The 15748-nt window shown below is 38.0% G+C and overlaps 1 protein-coding gene across 7 annotated transcripts in view; it reads left to right on the plus strand.

Annotated features, from left to right (window-relative positions):
* KYNU (kynureninase) overlaps window positions 1–15748 on the plus strand; it is a 152703-nt gene that overhangs the window by 19064 nt on the left and 117891 nt on the right. For all 7 annotated transcript variants that reach the window (XR_010118859.1, XM_055261596.2, XM_055261599.2 and 4 more), the window contains one exon: window positions 9941–10061. Coding sequence is in view for 6 of the 7 variants with exons in the window: in XM_055261596.2 (XP_055117571.1) it covers window positions 9941–10061 (121 nt within the window). In the remaining variant the exon portion in view is untranslated. The remainder of the gene's footprint in view (window positions 1–9940; window positions 10062–15748) is intronic.

A 15748-nucleotide genomic window follows, 5' to 3' on the forward strand; every position in this document is an offset into this window, starting at 1 on the left:
GAGTCTTGCTCTGTCACCCAGACTGGAGTGCAGTGGTGCGATCTTGGCTCACTGCAAGTTCCGCCTCCTGGGTTCACACCATTCTCCTGCCTCAGCCTTCCAAGTAGCTGGGACCACAGGCACCCACCACCACACCTGGCTAATTTTTTGTATTTTTAGTAGAGACAGGGTTTCACCATGTTAGCCAGGATGGTCTCCATCTCCTGACCTCGTGATCCACCCACCTCAGCCGCCCAAAGTGCTGGGATTACAGGCATGAGCCACCGCGCCTGGCCAAAATGATCTCTTTTCTAATTATATAATTAAAAAAATTGTTTTAGGAATATTATTATAACTAGTTTTAAAAGTAGCATATCAATATATGTATGATATTAACATGAATGGCAGTTTGTCTCTTTCAAACACAGACTATCTGGTACTTGTATCTAACAATGTATTTACAATTGTGGTCGTGTATGGCTAATGTTGATGCTATTAGTAGGATGTTCCAAACACATATCAAGTTTTTTTTTTTTTTTTGTGGAAGTCATTATGATAGGTAATCTATATCTGTAGAAGATATAAGCCTTTACACAAAGACTTTAACATAGTTGCAATTCAGATTAAAATTAGCTTTATTGGGATGCCAGCAATGAATATATTAAAGGGACATACAGGCATAACTCACTTTACTGCACTTTGCTGTTTGTATTATTATTTTTTTAATTTCAACTTTTATTTTAGGTTCAGGGGGTACATGTGCAAGTTTGTTATATGGGTAAATTGCATGATGCCAAGGTTTTTAGTACAAATGATCCTGTTACCCAAGTAGTGAACATTGTACCCTATAGGTAGTATTGTTCCTCCCTTTATAGCTATATATACCAAATGTTAGCTCCCACTTAAAAATGAGAACATATAGTATGCAGTTCTCTGATCACGCATTAATTCATTTAAGATAATGGCCCCTAGCTGCATCTATGTTGTTGAAAAGGACATGATTGCATTCTTTTTATGGCTATGTAGCATTCCTTGGTGTATTTATACCACATTTTCTTTATCCAATCCACCATTGAAGGACATCTAGAATAATTTCATAGTTTTGCTTTTATGAATAGTTCTGCAATGAATCTACAAATGCTTGTGTTTTCCTAGTAGAACAATGTATTTTTCTTTAGGTATATACTTGGTAATGGGATGGCTCGGTCAAATGGTAGTTCTATTTTAAATTCTTTGAGAAATCTCCTCACTGCTTTCCACAGTGGCTGAACTAATTTACATTCCCACCAACGATGTATAAGTGTTTTATTTCTTTGCAACCTTGTCACCGTTTGTTATTTTTTGACTTTTTAATAATAGCCATTCTGACTGGTGTGAGATGGTATCTCATTGTGGTTTTGATTTGCATTTCATTAACGATTAATGATGTTGAGCACTTTTTCGTATATTTGTTGGCTGTATGTATGTTTTCTTTTGAGAAGTGTCTATTCATGTTCTTTGCCTTTTTTTTTTTTTTTTTTTTTTTGAGGCGGAGTCTCGCTCTGTCTCCCAGGCTGGAGTGCAGTAGTGTGATCTCAGTGCACTGCAACCTCCACCTCCCAGGTTCAAGTGATTCTCCTGCCTCAGCCTCCCAAGAGCTGGGACTACAGGCCTCTGCCACCAAACCTGGCTAACTTTTTGTATTTTTAGTAGAAACGAGGTTTCACCATGTTAGCCAGGATGGTCTCAATCTCCTGACCTCGTGATCCCCCCACCTCTGCCTCCATTCTTTGCCCATTTTTTAATGGGGTTATTTGTTTCTCGCTTGTTGAATTGCTTAAATTCATTATAGATTCTGAATATTAAATATTTGCAAGACATAGTTTGTGAATATCTTCTCCCATTCTGTAGGTTGTCTATTTACTCTGCTGATAGTTTCTTTTGCTGTGCAGAAGCTTTTTAGTTTAATTAGGTTCCACTTGTCAGTTTGGGGGGTTTTTGCAATTGCTATTGAGGACTCAGTCACAAATCCTTTGACAAAGCCACTGTCCAGGATGATATTTCCTAGGTTTTCTTCTAAGAATTTTATAATTTTAGGTCTTACATTTTAGTCTTATCCATCTTGAGTCAATAATTGTATTTTTTGAAAGGTAGGGGTCCAGTTCCATTCTTCTGCATATTGCTGGCTGGTTACCCCAGCACCACCTATTGAATAAGAGTTCTTACCCCATTGCTTGTTGTTGTCAACTTTGTTAAAGATTAGACTGTTGTAGATGTGTGGCTTTATTCTGGGTTCTGTATCCTGTTCTATTGGTCTATGTATATGTTTTGGTCCCAGTACCATGCTGTTTTGGTTATTGTAGCTTTGTAGTTTGAAGTCAGGTAATGTGATGCCATCAGCCTTGTTCTTTTTGCTTAGGATTGCTTTGGCTATTCAGGCTCTTTGTTGGTCACATATGAATTTTAGAATAATTTTTCTATTTCTGTGAGAAATGACATTGGTAGTTTGATAGGAATAGCTTTGAATCTATAAATTGCTTTGTGCAATATGGTGGTTTTCATGATATTGATTCTTCCAATCCATGCGTATGGAATGTTTTTCTATTTGTGTCATCTATAATTTTTCTTTGAGCAGTACTTTGGAGTTCTCCTTGTAGAGAGCTTTCACCTCCTTGGTTAGATATATTTCTTAGTGTTTTACTATTTTTTGGCTGTTGCAAGTGGGATTGTATTATTGATTTGGCTCTCAGCTTGAACATTCTTGGCATATAGAAATGCTCCTGATTTTTTAATGTTGATTTTGTATTCTGAAACTTTACTGAAATTGTGTAGCAGTTCTAGAATTTTGGTGGAGTCTTTAGGGTTTTCTAGGTATAGAATCTTATCATTAGTAAAGATAGATAATTTTTTTTCTATTTAGATTCCTTTTCTTTCTTTCTCTTAACTGACCGCCCTTGCTAAGATTTCCAGTACTATATTGAGTAGGAGTGGGAGATATCTTTGACTTGTTCCAGTTCTTAAGGAGAATACCTCCAGCTTTTATTCATTCAGTATGGTGTTGGCTGTGGGTTTGTCATAGATCGCTCTTATTATATTGAGGTATGTTCCTTTGATGCCTAGTTTGTTGAGAGTTTTTATCATGAAGGGATATTGGATTTTACTGAAAGCTTTTTCTATGTCTGTTGACATGATCATATGGTTTTTGTTCTCAATTATCTTTACATACTGAATCACATTTACAGATTTACATGTGTTGAATCAACCCTGCATCCCAGGAATAAAACCTACTTGAATGTGGTGATATTACCTTTTCATGTGCTTCTGGGTTTGGTTTGCTAGTATTTTGTTGATGATTTTTGCTTCTATGGGGATATTGACCTGTAATTTTGTGGTTGTTGTTGTTCTTGTTGTTATTTCTTTGGCAGATTTTGGTGTCGAGTGATACTGGCTTCCTAGAATGAGTCGGGGAGGAGTCACCCCCTCCTTAATTTTTTGGGATAGTTTCAGCAGTGTTGGTACCAGGTCTTCTTTGTAAGTCTGATAGAATTTAGCTGTGAATTCATCTGGCACAGGACTTTTTTTGGTTGGTAAGATGTTATGACTGATTCAAGTTGAAACTCTATTGGAATGTTCAGGGTCTTAGTTTCTACCTGGTTTAGTCTTGGGAGGTTGTATCTTTCCAGGAATTTATCTATTTCCTTCAGATTGTCTAGTTTTCATGGATAAAGTGTTCATAAGAGTCTGTAAGGATCTTTTGTATTTTTTTTTTTTCTTTTTGAGATGGAGTTTCGCTCTTGTTGCCCAAGCTGGAGTGCAATGGTGCGACCTCGGCTCACTGCAACCTCCACCTCCCAGGTTCAAGCGATTCTCTTGCCTCAGCCTCCCAAGTAGCTGGGATTACAGGCATATGCCACCATGCCCAGCTAATTTTGTATTTTTAGTAGAGACAGAGTTTCTCCATGTTGGTCAGGCTGGTCTTGAACTCCGGACCTCAGGTGATCCACCCACCTTGGCCTCCCAAAGTGCTGGGATTACAGGCATGAGCCACAGCGACCAGCCAGGATCTTTTGTATTTCTTTTTTTTTTTTTTTTTTCTTGTTTCTTTGAGATGGAGTCTCGCTTTGTCACCCAGGCTGGAATGCAGTGGCATGATCTCAGCTCATTGCAAGCTCTGTCTCCCGGGTTCACACCATTCATCTGCCTCAGCCTCCCGAGAAGCTGGGACTACAGGTGCCCATCACCACGCCTGGCTAATTTTTTTGTACTTTTAGTAGAGATGGGGTTTCACCATGTTAGCCAGGATGGTCTCCATCTCCTGACCTCATGATACATCATCCTCAGCCTCCCAAAGTGCTGGCATTACGTGCGTGAGCTACTGCTCCTGGCAGGATCTTTTGTGTTTCTACAGGATTAGTTGTATGTCATCTTTGTTGTTTCTAACTGTGCATATTTGAATCATCTTTATTTTTTTCTTTTTAATCTAGATAGTGGTCTGCTGATCTTGTTTGTCTTTTTAAAGAAACAGCTTTTGGTTTCATTGATCTCTTTATGAATATTTTGTGCTTGATTTCATTCTTTTCTCCTTTGATTTCAGTTATTTATTCTACTAGCATTGGGGTTAGTTTGTTCTTGCTTTTCTGGTTCCTCTTGGTGTGTTGCTAAATTGTGAATTGCAGATCTTTCTAACTTATTGATGTAGGTGCTTTGCACTATAAATTTTCCTCATAACACTGTGTTTGCTGCATCTCAGAGATTTTGACATGTTGGTTGTGTCTCTGTTTTCATTTATTTCAAGTAATTTTTTGATATCTGCCTTAATTTCATTGTTTACCCCAAAGTCATTCAGGAGTAAGTTGCTTAATTTCTATGTAACAGTGTACTTCTGAGAGATCTTCTTGGTAATGATTTCTACTTTTATTCCACTGTGGTCTGAAAGTATGGCTGATATGACTTCAATTTTTTGAATTTATTGAGTCTTGCTTTATCTCCAAGCATATGGTGAATCATAGAGTATGCTGTGTTCACAGACGAGAAGAATGTATAATCTGTGGTTGATGGGTGGAATGTTTTGTAGATGTCTATTAGGTCCCATTGGTTAAGTGTTGAATTGAAGTCCAAAATGTCTTTGTTAGTTTTCTGACTTGATGATCTGTCTAATGCTGTCAGTGGGGTGTTGAAATCCCCTACTAGTGTTGTTAACCATCTAAGTCTTTTCATAGGTCTAGAAGTACTTGTTTTATGAATCTGGGTGCTCCAGTGTTTGCTATGTGTATATTTAGGATAGTTTAGTGTTCTTGTTGAATTGAACCCTTTATCATTATGTATTGCCCTTCTTTGACCTGTTTTATTGTTGTTGGCTTAGGCAGTCTGGCCACTCCTTGGCACCATTACAGTAGTCTCTATTGAGGCTATGGCAGCTGATGCCTAGCTGCTCAGGGATCCAAGACCTGTGTGGCTCCACAGGGCTTAAGTGGTACCCCTGCAAAGACTCCAGGCTGGTCTCTGTGTTGATTTGGAGTTCCACTGAGGTCAAGGGCTTCTCCCATGCCCAGGATTGCAAAGGTCCATGGCAGAAGTTTGGATCCCCTGGGAACTCTCACTCATCAACCCTTTCCTGACTTTAGGGAGCTTTCCCCACATCTATACTGGTCCCAGGTGGGCAAGTCCTTGGCTTTGCTCCTCTCTTCTCTGTGGGTCCTCTTGCTTTCTTGTTGAATACCAAGATGACCTCTTAGATGATCTACTTGAAGACGTAGGATTTACTCACCACTTTGTTTTCTCTCCATGAGAGCAGCATACACTAGCTACTTCTAGTCATCCATCTTGAGCACCTCACCTGTTTTCCTGATTGGAAAACTGCCCATACCTGGGGAGCTCTGCATTCTTCTTTAGAGTGCTTCACAGATACTGCATTTTTTACAAATTAAAAGTTAGTGGCAACTCCAATTCCAGCAAGTCTGTAGACATCATTTTTCCAAGAGCATGTGCTCCCTTCATGTTTCTGTAGCACATTTTGGCAATTCTCACAATATTTCAAACTTTTTCATTATTATATCTATAATAGTAATCTGTGATCAGTGCTCTTTGATGTTATTATTGTCATTATCTTGGGGCAACATGAACTATGTCCATATAAGATGGTGAACTTTATCAATAAATGTTGTGTGTGTTCTGATTGTGTTAGAGACCAGTTGTGGGGATATGTGAGGGCGGCCATGTTGCCAGGCACATGCGGAGACAAGAGGAAGACAAGGGAAATCACCATGTTTGGTGGACCCAGTTTCTAATGGCCTTCATTTGCATATTAAAGCTTGCCTGCAGGCTCTAAGAGCAGGGGCTTTCCTGTTAGACAAGAAACATTTCTGGAGCTGCTTTAAAAGAAACAAAAACTTCCCAAGGACCCGTTTTCATCTCTATCTGCCTAAAATAATTTCTTAATAACTCCTATAACAAAAATATACTGCAAAAGGGTCATACCTGAGAAGTCTGCTTGTTGGGTTGTGGTACTTTTTGCATAAATATTCTAGAAATATATTGTATGAGGTGGGAAGTGGTGGTAGCGAGCAGATCGTGAGACATCAGCTTAAGTATTCATTAACTACTTCAGGAAACTGGAGATTGGAGGTCTCCAGTGGGAAGGAGATTTTCATGAACTCAGAAAAAATACTTCATAAGGGCAAGAGCTAACCAAAAAGCACCAAAGCTGGACTAAGATTTTCTTGCCTTTCTTTTTCCACTCCATTGGAGGAATTAGAAGCAGCAGCAGTGAGGAACAAGAAAATAAATTGTTAATAGACTCGTTCCTTTGTTTCAAACTGCAGTTTCCTGAACTTAAGTCAAGCATGAGCTAGGGCTGGCGAGAAGATTTAAATCGGAAGTGATATTGATATTTTGAAACTAGTTCCTAGGTTAAGCTTCATATAAACTGAAAGAGTAAGCTCATAAGGTCCACAAGGGTGGACATTTGTGATGCACTAAAATGCTCCTCAAGCAATCAAGTGAGTTTTCAGAACCATGAGCTTTATAGCAAACATACTGTAGCCTTTTCAAAGAAAGGAGCATTCCAGAAGAATGGCTCTAACACTGTTGACCTAAGGACTAACTGGAGCAAGCCCTGCTTGTTAAAAGCTGAAAATCTGGAGCTCGTAAACAAGTTTGAAGTCAAGTGAACCTTTAAGCAGATTGCTATGGGTGGAATTACGTTCCCTAAAAATGTCTGTGTTGACAGCCTAACCACCTGTGCCTAATACTGTCCTTACAAAACTAATCAAGTTAAAATGAGATCATTAGAGTGGGCCCTAATTCAATATGTTGTGATGTTCTTATAAAAGGGGGAAATCGGAAACACAGGCATACTGGGAGATCGCCAAACACACAAGAGATGGCCATCTATAAGCCAAGCAGAGAGGCCTAGAACATATTCTTCCGTCACAGTGCTTGAAAGGAATCAACCTTGCCAACACTTGATTTTGGACTTAGAGCCTGCAAAATTATAAGACAATAAATTTATGTTTAAGCTACCCAGAAGCCTTAGTTCTAGAAGCCCTAGTAAACTAGGGGGGCTTGTTACATGAAGCAAGTATTCCCAGCTCAAGGAGGATTTACTGAATGTGGAGACTTGGCTGATAGGGGGAACTGATGAACTCTTTTAACATGCCCAATCTGTGCCAGAATTTGAAGTGTGACCCTAAGAAAAAGCTAAAAAAAATCTCTGCCTTCTTTTTGGAATAAAGTTTTTAGGATCACTGCCACATTTATTTTTTAATTATCTATGGCTTTTTTTATCCTATCATAACAAAAAAGAGGAATTGCAGCAGAGACTGTATGGCCTGGAAAGCCTGAAATATTTACTTTCTGGCTTTTTACAGAAAAAGTTTGCCCTGCCTTGTTTAAAACAAGGGTACTCATTAAAGATCCTGCCTGCTGGGTATTAACAGAACAAATGCAGCAAATGATCTGATCTGAACATGAACCCACAGGATCCCCACATCATGACACCTCTCAGTGTTTTCTCAGAGTAACTCTGGACAGTATGGATTAAGAGGAATAAATTGAGACACCTTACCCCCCTTTTCCTCCCCCTAATAAGATCAGGCTAAATTCAATGGAGGAAGACTTTCCAGGGAATAAGAAGCAAAGGCACTAAAAGAAAGAGTTGGAAAACAATACCTACAAGAAGAGTGAACTGCGGTCTTGAAGCATTGTGACTTAACCAAAATTTTGGGATTTACTAACAGGACATGTGTTAATCGAGCAGTTCACTTTGAAAAGGATAGTTCTAGTAAGCTCCGTGGCCTTTGTGAAAAGGCCATTGAAATGAGAGAGAAAACCAAGAGGACCATTGAGAAACTGCAAAAAATGTATGCCCTGATTGGCAACACCTACTTTAAAGAAAAATGTAATATCATAATTTCTACAATAAATGTTTTAGCATAGCACTAAACTCACAATATGCTAAAAAAGTTGTCAGTACAGGAGACAGAAAATAATCCTAAAAACAAGAATAGCTGGTGTACGTTAATCCTGACTTGCCTTTGGGAAAAAATGGTAAATACAATAAATGCTTCAGAAAGGGGACCCTCTCCCACTTCATAAGCATTAAATACTAAACAAGATGTCCAACAGAATCCACACGACATTGAATTGTGCAAGAGTTAGCAGCTGGCACTGAAGGACTGGGAACTATGGATGAACCTAGAGCTCCCATATTCTCAAGGGTTGTGTAGAGAAAGCACAGGAGTCATGAAAACTGTGGATATAATCCCAAAGCCACTAAACTTGGACTCAAGCTATAAGGAGATTATCAGTAATGTCCAATGTGACAAGAACCATTGATGTGATGACCTTTTATTTAAAAAAAAAAATTAAATAGAGATGGAGTCTCGCTGTGTTGCCCAGGCTTGTCTTGAACTCCTGGGCTCAAGTGATCCTCCCGATTTTGCCTCCAAAAGTGCCGGGATTACAGGCATGGGCCACAGTGCCTGGCTGACATGATAACATTTAGGATGGGAAATGGGGAGGCATATCTAATCCTAGGTCCAGGAAATAATGGATACCTTAACCAAGAGGACTCTTCTGGCACACGTGTAAACAATATGTACATATCTTTTATTGGTCAGGCTTAAAAGATGCCAATGAAAAACAATAGCTATAAAAGAGATCAGGTTGAAATAGATGGTATGTCTTTAAAAAGTCTTCAAAGGTTTAATTAAGTAGTCTGAAGTAAAGACCAACATAGTACTTAATGATTCCAGTGGAATATAAACGAGAAGCTTAGTTTTTTTTCCCCTAAGATATAAGAGAAAACTCAGTAGTTTACAATTGTGATTGTAAACTTGTGACTTTCTGGACTGCATCTTAAGTACATGGATTGGCTTGTTTGCAGTGGGTAAACTGTAGGATAAAAATCATCAAAGTTTGATTTATATGAATAAGAAGTAGATATAGAAAATAATCTTTGCCTATACATATGTTAGTACTGTGTGTACGTGTGTATGGATATAGAATGAAAAAAACACATAGATCCAGTATATCTACTTTAGTTATATAAATAATTATTTGCATTTTTTAAAAAATTGCCATGTCTACAACACAAATTAGTACAGTGTTAGTACTTGACTAAATTCTGGTAATCTTCTTATACAATTAGATAGGCTGATGTATTTCCTAATTAAAAACATTTGTTTTTAACTCTTTTCTAATGCTTTGGCAATTCATGATTGGAAGTATTTGCTAATTTAGATTTCCTCATGGAGAACAGTAAATACGAGAGATCTTCATAATAGCCTGTATAGGTTTAAATTATATTTTAAAATGTAAATGCAAAAGCTAATTATTTTTTAGAGGACCTGATGTCATCCTTGGGAGTAATTTTTAATTTTTAATTTTTATCCTTCTTAGAGTTGATTATATTAATTATTTGTACTGGCTTAACAATACCATACTGAAAAAGCTTTTTTTTTTGACATTTCTTCTGTTTCAGTTGATTTATCATTAGTGAATAAGGATGAAAATGCCATCTATTTCTTGGGAAATTCTCTTGGCCTTCAGCCAAAAATGGTGAAAACATATCTTGAAGAAGAACTAGATAAGTGGGCCAAAATGTAAGTATTACTTTAAAAGCTACTACTCTACATCTCATACAAAAATTTACAAAATCACATTAGGTTGTCTAATATTTGGAAAAATGTGTAATAGAATCCTAGTACAGTCATCCCTTGGTATCTGTGGAGGATTAGTTCCAGGGCCTCCCTATCATTCCAAAATCCACAATGGTCAAGTCCCTTGTATACAAATGGCATCATATTTCCAAAGAACCTAGGCCTATGCCATATACTTTAAATAATCTCTAGATTACTTATAATACCTAATACAGTATAAATATCATGTAAATAGCTGTTATACTGTATTGTTTAGGGAATAGTGATGAGAAAAAAAGTCTGTACATGTTTAGTATATATGCAGCCATCCATTTTTTTCCCCAAATATTTTTGATCCTTAGTTGGTTGAATCCATAGTGAGGGAATCCATGGATACGGAGAAACCTTAGCTGCTCAGTAGTCTCATTTGATTGATGAAATAACTGAGGATCAGAATAAGGTGACATAGCAAGTTAGTGGCAGAATCAGGGCTAAAACTTTAACAAGATTTAAACATTTAAGTTCCTCTCCTGTACTGACATCTCTAAACCACATGTAATCATTTTATTTTATTTCTTTAATAACTAATAGAGGAGTTAATGTTCCAAAGCTTGATTTCTTCATGATTAGGCTAAATTATCAACACTTATTTTTATGATAACCAGAAATACTTTTTAAATATTTTCTGATTATTTGAAACTGAAAAATCAATATGAAGATGAGCCAAACTTGACAGTTACGAAAACGTTTCAGAAAGATGAAACCAAATCAAATAGAATTTCAGAGGAAAAACATTTGGCTGTCATGGAAACTCAGAGTACATTCTTTACCTTTCTTCATTCTTCATGCTACTGGTTTTCAAATTGGGAACAATATCCATTCTTTAAAGTTTAGTAGGCCAGTCACAGTGGCTCACATCTGTAATTGCAGCACTTTGGGAGGCCGAGGTGGGCAGATCACTTGAGGTCAAGAGTTTGAGACCAGCCTGGCCAACGTGGTGAAACCTCATCTCTACTAAAAAAATACAAAAATTAGGTCGGGAATGGTCCAGCCTGACCAACATGGTGAAACCTCTTCTCTACTAAAAATATAAAAATTAGCCTGGCGTGGTGGCAGGTGCCTGTAATCCCAGCTATTGAGGAGGCTAAGGCAAGAGAATTGCTTGAACCCGGGAGGCAGAGTTTGCAGTGAGCAGAGATTGTGCCACTGCACTCCAGCCTGGGCGACTCTGTTTCAATAAAATAAATAAATAAATAATGTTTAGCTTACACTGTGCAAATGATTACAACTATGGCTATTAGATAACACTGAAGTTCTTAATTTTAGTGATTAAGAATGTAATTTCACAACTTGATGTAAGAATGATAGTTTATATAATTTATTAATCATGTTATAACTTTATCTGCATAACTTTAATGCATAATTTGCAAAATACATACCACCACATTTTCTCGAGCAGGTTTTAGTATTTAATGAATGGGGGTCATAGTTAATAAAAATGGTTAATATTCATTTTTGGCCTTAATGTAAGAGAGGGCAGATAATTAGATTGAATGAATTTGAACTTTATAGAGTGTCCTTGCCTCTTGGATATTCATGCAGCAAGGTTGTGAGTTTTTATCCTCTAAGCATTTAAAATATATTCTGCCCTGCTATTCTATTCAGATCCTTATGGTCATCCTACTTAAGTAAGAAACCGGTTGATTATTTTCAAGACTTTAAAGTTGTATTTCAGGAAAGCACCTCATGCTCTTCTATTGTTTCGTCTTTTATATTTCACCTTGTGATGATGGAAAATTTCATAATTTTAATTAAACCTTCTTACTGAGTTTTCATTAGACAGATGATTCAGAAGGGTTGTATATTTTAATGCTACAGGCAATGTACAGTGAATTAAAGAAGACTTCTAAGCAAATGGACATCTATTCCATCCTTCCTTTGTTTATTTTAGTCTTGTTTTAAGCTGTAGTGACTCAGTCAACATCATGGCCCTGCCCATAAATGTCTGTGGTGTTTGGGATGCCTGATCACATGCCTCTTCTTCCTACATCACCCATCATTCCTGATCCCAAAAGTGTTTGCTCGTCATTATTTTTTACCTCCCAAATATTTAGCTTAAAATCCCACTTCTGATCTTTTCCAGCTGAAGTTCTGTTGGGAGGAAACTTTTTCTCTACCAAATGAGTACTTAGGTCAAAGTGATTGAGGGCCTGCCAATTAATTGACAACAGACAGGTTAACAGGAGAAAAGTTTATTTCACACTCTGATACAAGAATTCTACAAGGGGTAGTTTGCTGAACAGCCATGGGTAAGGGTTTATATACCAGCTTGACTAAAGGGAAGAGTTTCAGAGCTTCAATGGGAAAACATAAAAGTTTCCATTGGGCTTTTTCATCATGATGCTAATGGGCAGTATCCTCCCTAGCTGGAAGCTCCCAAGAGGGAGATGAATGGCAGCTGAATTTGTACCTCCAGGTGCTAAGGTCCATCTACCTCTGAGGATGGGTCAGTGGCAGCTGTATTTTTAGGAGGCTTTGCTTAAGTTTAGATAAATTTCTTTCTGTGGCTGCTCTTTGTTCAGATGTGTTCAAAGTAGTCAGACCAGGCATGATAGCTCATGGCTGTATTCCTGGCACTTTGGGAGGCCAATGTGGGTCACTTTAGCCTAGGAATTAAAACCAGCCTGAGCAACAAAGGGATGGATGCAGTGGCTACCATCTGTAATCCCAGCACTTTGGGAGGCTGAGGCGGGTGGATCACAAAAGCCCAGTAGTTCCAGACCAGCCTGGGCAACATTGTGAGATCTCAACTCTACAAAAAATACAAAAATCAGCTGGGCATGGTGATGCATGCCTGTAGTCCAAGCCACTTGAGAGGCTGAGGTGAGAGGATCACTTGCACCCAGAAGGTTGAGGCTGCAGTAAGCTGTGATTGTGCCACTGCACTCCAGCCTGAGCTACAGCAAGACCATGTCTTTAAATACATACATACATACATACATACACGTAGTCTTCATGCCACTTCAGTGGTCTGTTGGTTTCTTCAGTTTTCATTCTGACTGTTGCCTTGTTTTTTTGTACTAAAATCAAACACTGCATGTGTTCAGTTGCCTCTAGATCCAGGGCCTCCCATTATTGTGTTAAGTTTTGTCGGATCACTTCTTCCTCTTTGCGTCCCTCAATGCCACTTCTGCTCTACTTCTTGGCTGATACTGAAGCCAGGTCAGTGACTCCCTTTCTTCTTGACCAATGGCAGATTATGGGAATCGCTGAGTCAAAGAGGATTACACATTTACTAAATACTGTAACGCACATTGAAAGTAGTTGCTTGGTTGAAAAAGATAATGTTAAAAATGTATAATCTTGACCAGGCGCGGTGGTTCAAGGCTGTAACCCCAGGACTTTGGGAGGCCAAGGCAGGCAGATCACTTGAGCTCAGGAGTTTGAGACCAGCTTGGGCAACATGGTAAAACCCTGTCTCTACAAAATATACAAAAGAAATTTAGCTGGATGTAGTGGCACATGCCTGTAGTCCCAGCTATTCGTGAGGTTGAGGTGGGAGGATCGCTTGAGCCTGGAAGGTGGGGGTTGCAGTGAGCTGAGATTGTGACACTGCACTCCAGCCTGGGCAAGAGAGTCAGACCCAGTCTCAAAAAAATATTATAATCTTAATAGTAACATAAAAATTAGAGTGCTTTAACAAAGCAAGATTTTACACAGGCATATAGATGTCAAATCTCTGTCCATCCAAGTACTGTAAAGTAGGAAATGCCATTTGGCTCATGGATTCCATCTTCTCCAGTTTTATGGCCTATTGCAGACATACTGCCTACCACATCTAAGTATTGAATAAATGATTTTTTGCCATAATGCAGCCTGATTTTGTAATTCATAAGGCTACCATCTTTGATTTCTTATACTAAGGAAAAGCCAAGAATAGAGGTACAACTAGAAATATTTTAGGATCTGTCTTAGTTTGTTCCCACTGCTATACAAAATACCTGAGTCTGGATAATTTATAGAGAAGGGAAATGAATATTCTTATAGTTCTGGAGGCTGGGAAGTCCAAGATCAAGGTGCTGGCAGACTTAGTGTCTGGTAAGGTCTGCTCTCTGCTTCCAAGATGGTGCTTCTTGCTGCATCCTCATGTGGCAGAAGAGGCAAACACCTGCCTCTCACCTCTTTTATAAGGGTCATAATCCCATTCATGAGGGCTCTGCCCTTACGACTGAATCACCTCCTAAAGACTCTACTCCTTAATACTGTCACATTGGCAGATCAAATTTTAACATAAGAATTTGAAGGGGACACATTCTGATGATAGAAGAACCAAATGATTTCTAAAACTTACACTTATTTAAGGCAAACTGTGAAAACAGTTTTCTTAGAAGCTTTTACCTCTGTGTTAGTTTTAAAATTCTATTACCATTATTTTGCATTTTCATTTTCAACTCTATAGGATTTCTAAAGTAGATCAATCACACATTGAAGAATATATTTGTTTTGCAAAATGGCAATATTTAGGCAATTCCAGTATTCTGAAATATACAACTTTTTGGGTGATTATATTTATTTGATACTTAATAATTATAAGCAAAAAGGTTTTGTAACAAGAAGAAGCAAAAATATGCCTGAAATCTATGGGTCTGTTGGAATGAGTAGGCAATAGGCATAAAGTATTTGGGAATAATATTTTATATTAAATATTTACTAATGACCTGGATTATTTAATGGAGAATAACACTGGTTAATAATCATAATGCCACAATTCAGCTAGAACAGAAGGATATATCAGTCCTAAAGAGCATATTGTAAGCTGGGAAATGGGTATTATGTTCCTAAAATAGAATCACAATATCTTAGGTCATTTACATTGTCAAATCTGCTATATAAAGGGTGTTCTCTCTTTTTCATAAGAGCAAAAACCTACTACGGTTTTGTCTCTACAGGGATTCTGCTAAGAACTGTGACAGTTTAGGTAAGATTATTTAAAGATAAAAATATCCCTTTGAATTAAATATCAGGAATAAACCACAGAGTTTACTTTACATGGCAGTGTACGTGTGCTGACAGGACACTGATAAAACATGCCAGAGAGATGTAGATGCCTCCTTCAGACCCTTCTAGTCTCATTTAATTTAAGCATTTCTTCCTTTAAAAGCAATAGTGTTTGAATAAGAGAGCATAAGAAAATACATAGAATGGCATGTTACAAAGATTTTTCACAACATCTTTATTTGTTTTTGTTTTTCTAATTAACATTCTTTTTTTGGAGTCAGGGTGTCACTCTGTTGCCCAGGCTGGAGTGCAGTGGCGTGATCATAGCTCACTGCAGCCTTAAACTCTCAGGCCCAGGCTATCCTCCCACCTCAGGCTCCTGAGTAGCTACAACTATAGGTACATGCCACCAAGCCTGGTTAATTTTTTCTTTAATTTTGTAGAGACGGCGTCTCTCTATGTTGCCCAGACTGGTCTCAAACACCTGGTCTCAAGGGATCAACCCACGTTGGACTCCCAAAATGCTGGGATTACAGGCATGAGCCACCGTCCCTGGCCTCTCAACATCTTTATTGGCTAATCATCAATTGGATCATGGAAAAAAAATTATAATGTAATGAAGGCAGGCTGTGAAATTGTAATTATTTACTTAT

Source organism: Symphalangus syndactylus, chromosome 22 (genome assembly GCF_028878055.3).
Source record: "Symphalangus syndactylus isolate Jambi chromosome 22, NHGRI_mSymSyn1-v2.1_pri, whole genome shotgun sequence".
NCBI lineage: Eukaryota > Metazoa > Chordata > Mammalia > Primates > Hylobatidae > Symphalangus > Symphalangus syndactylus.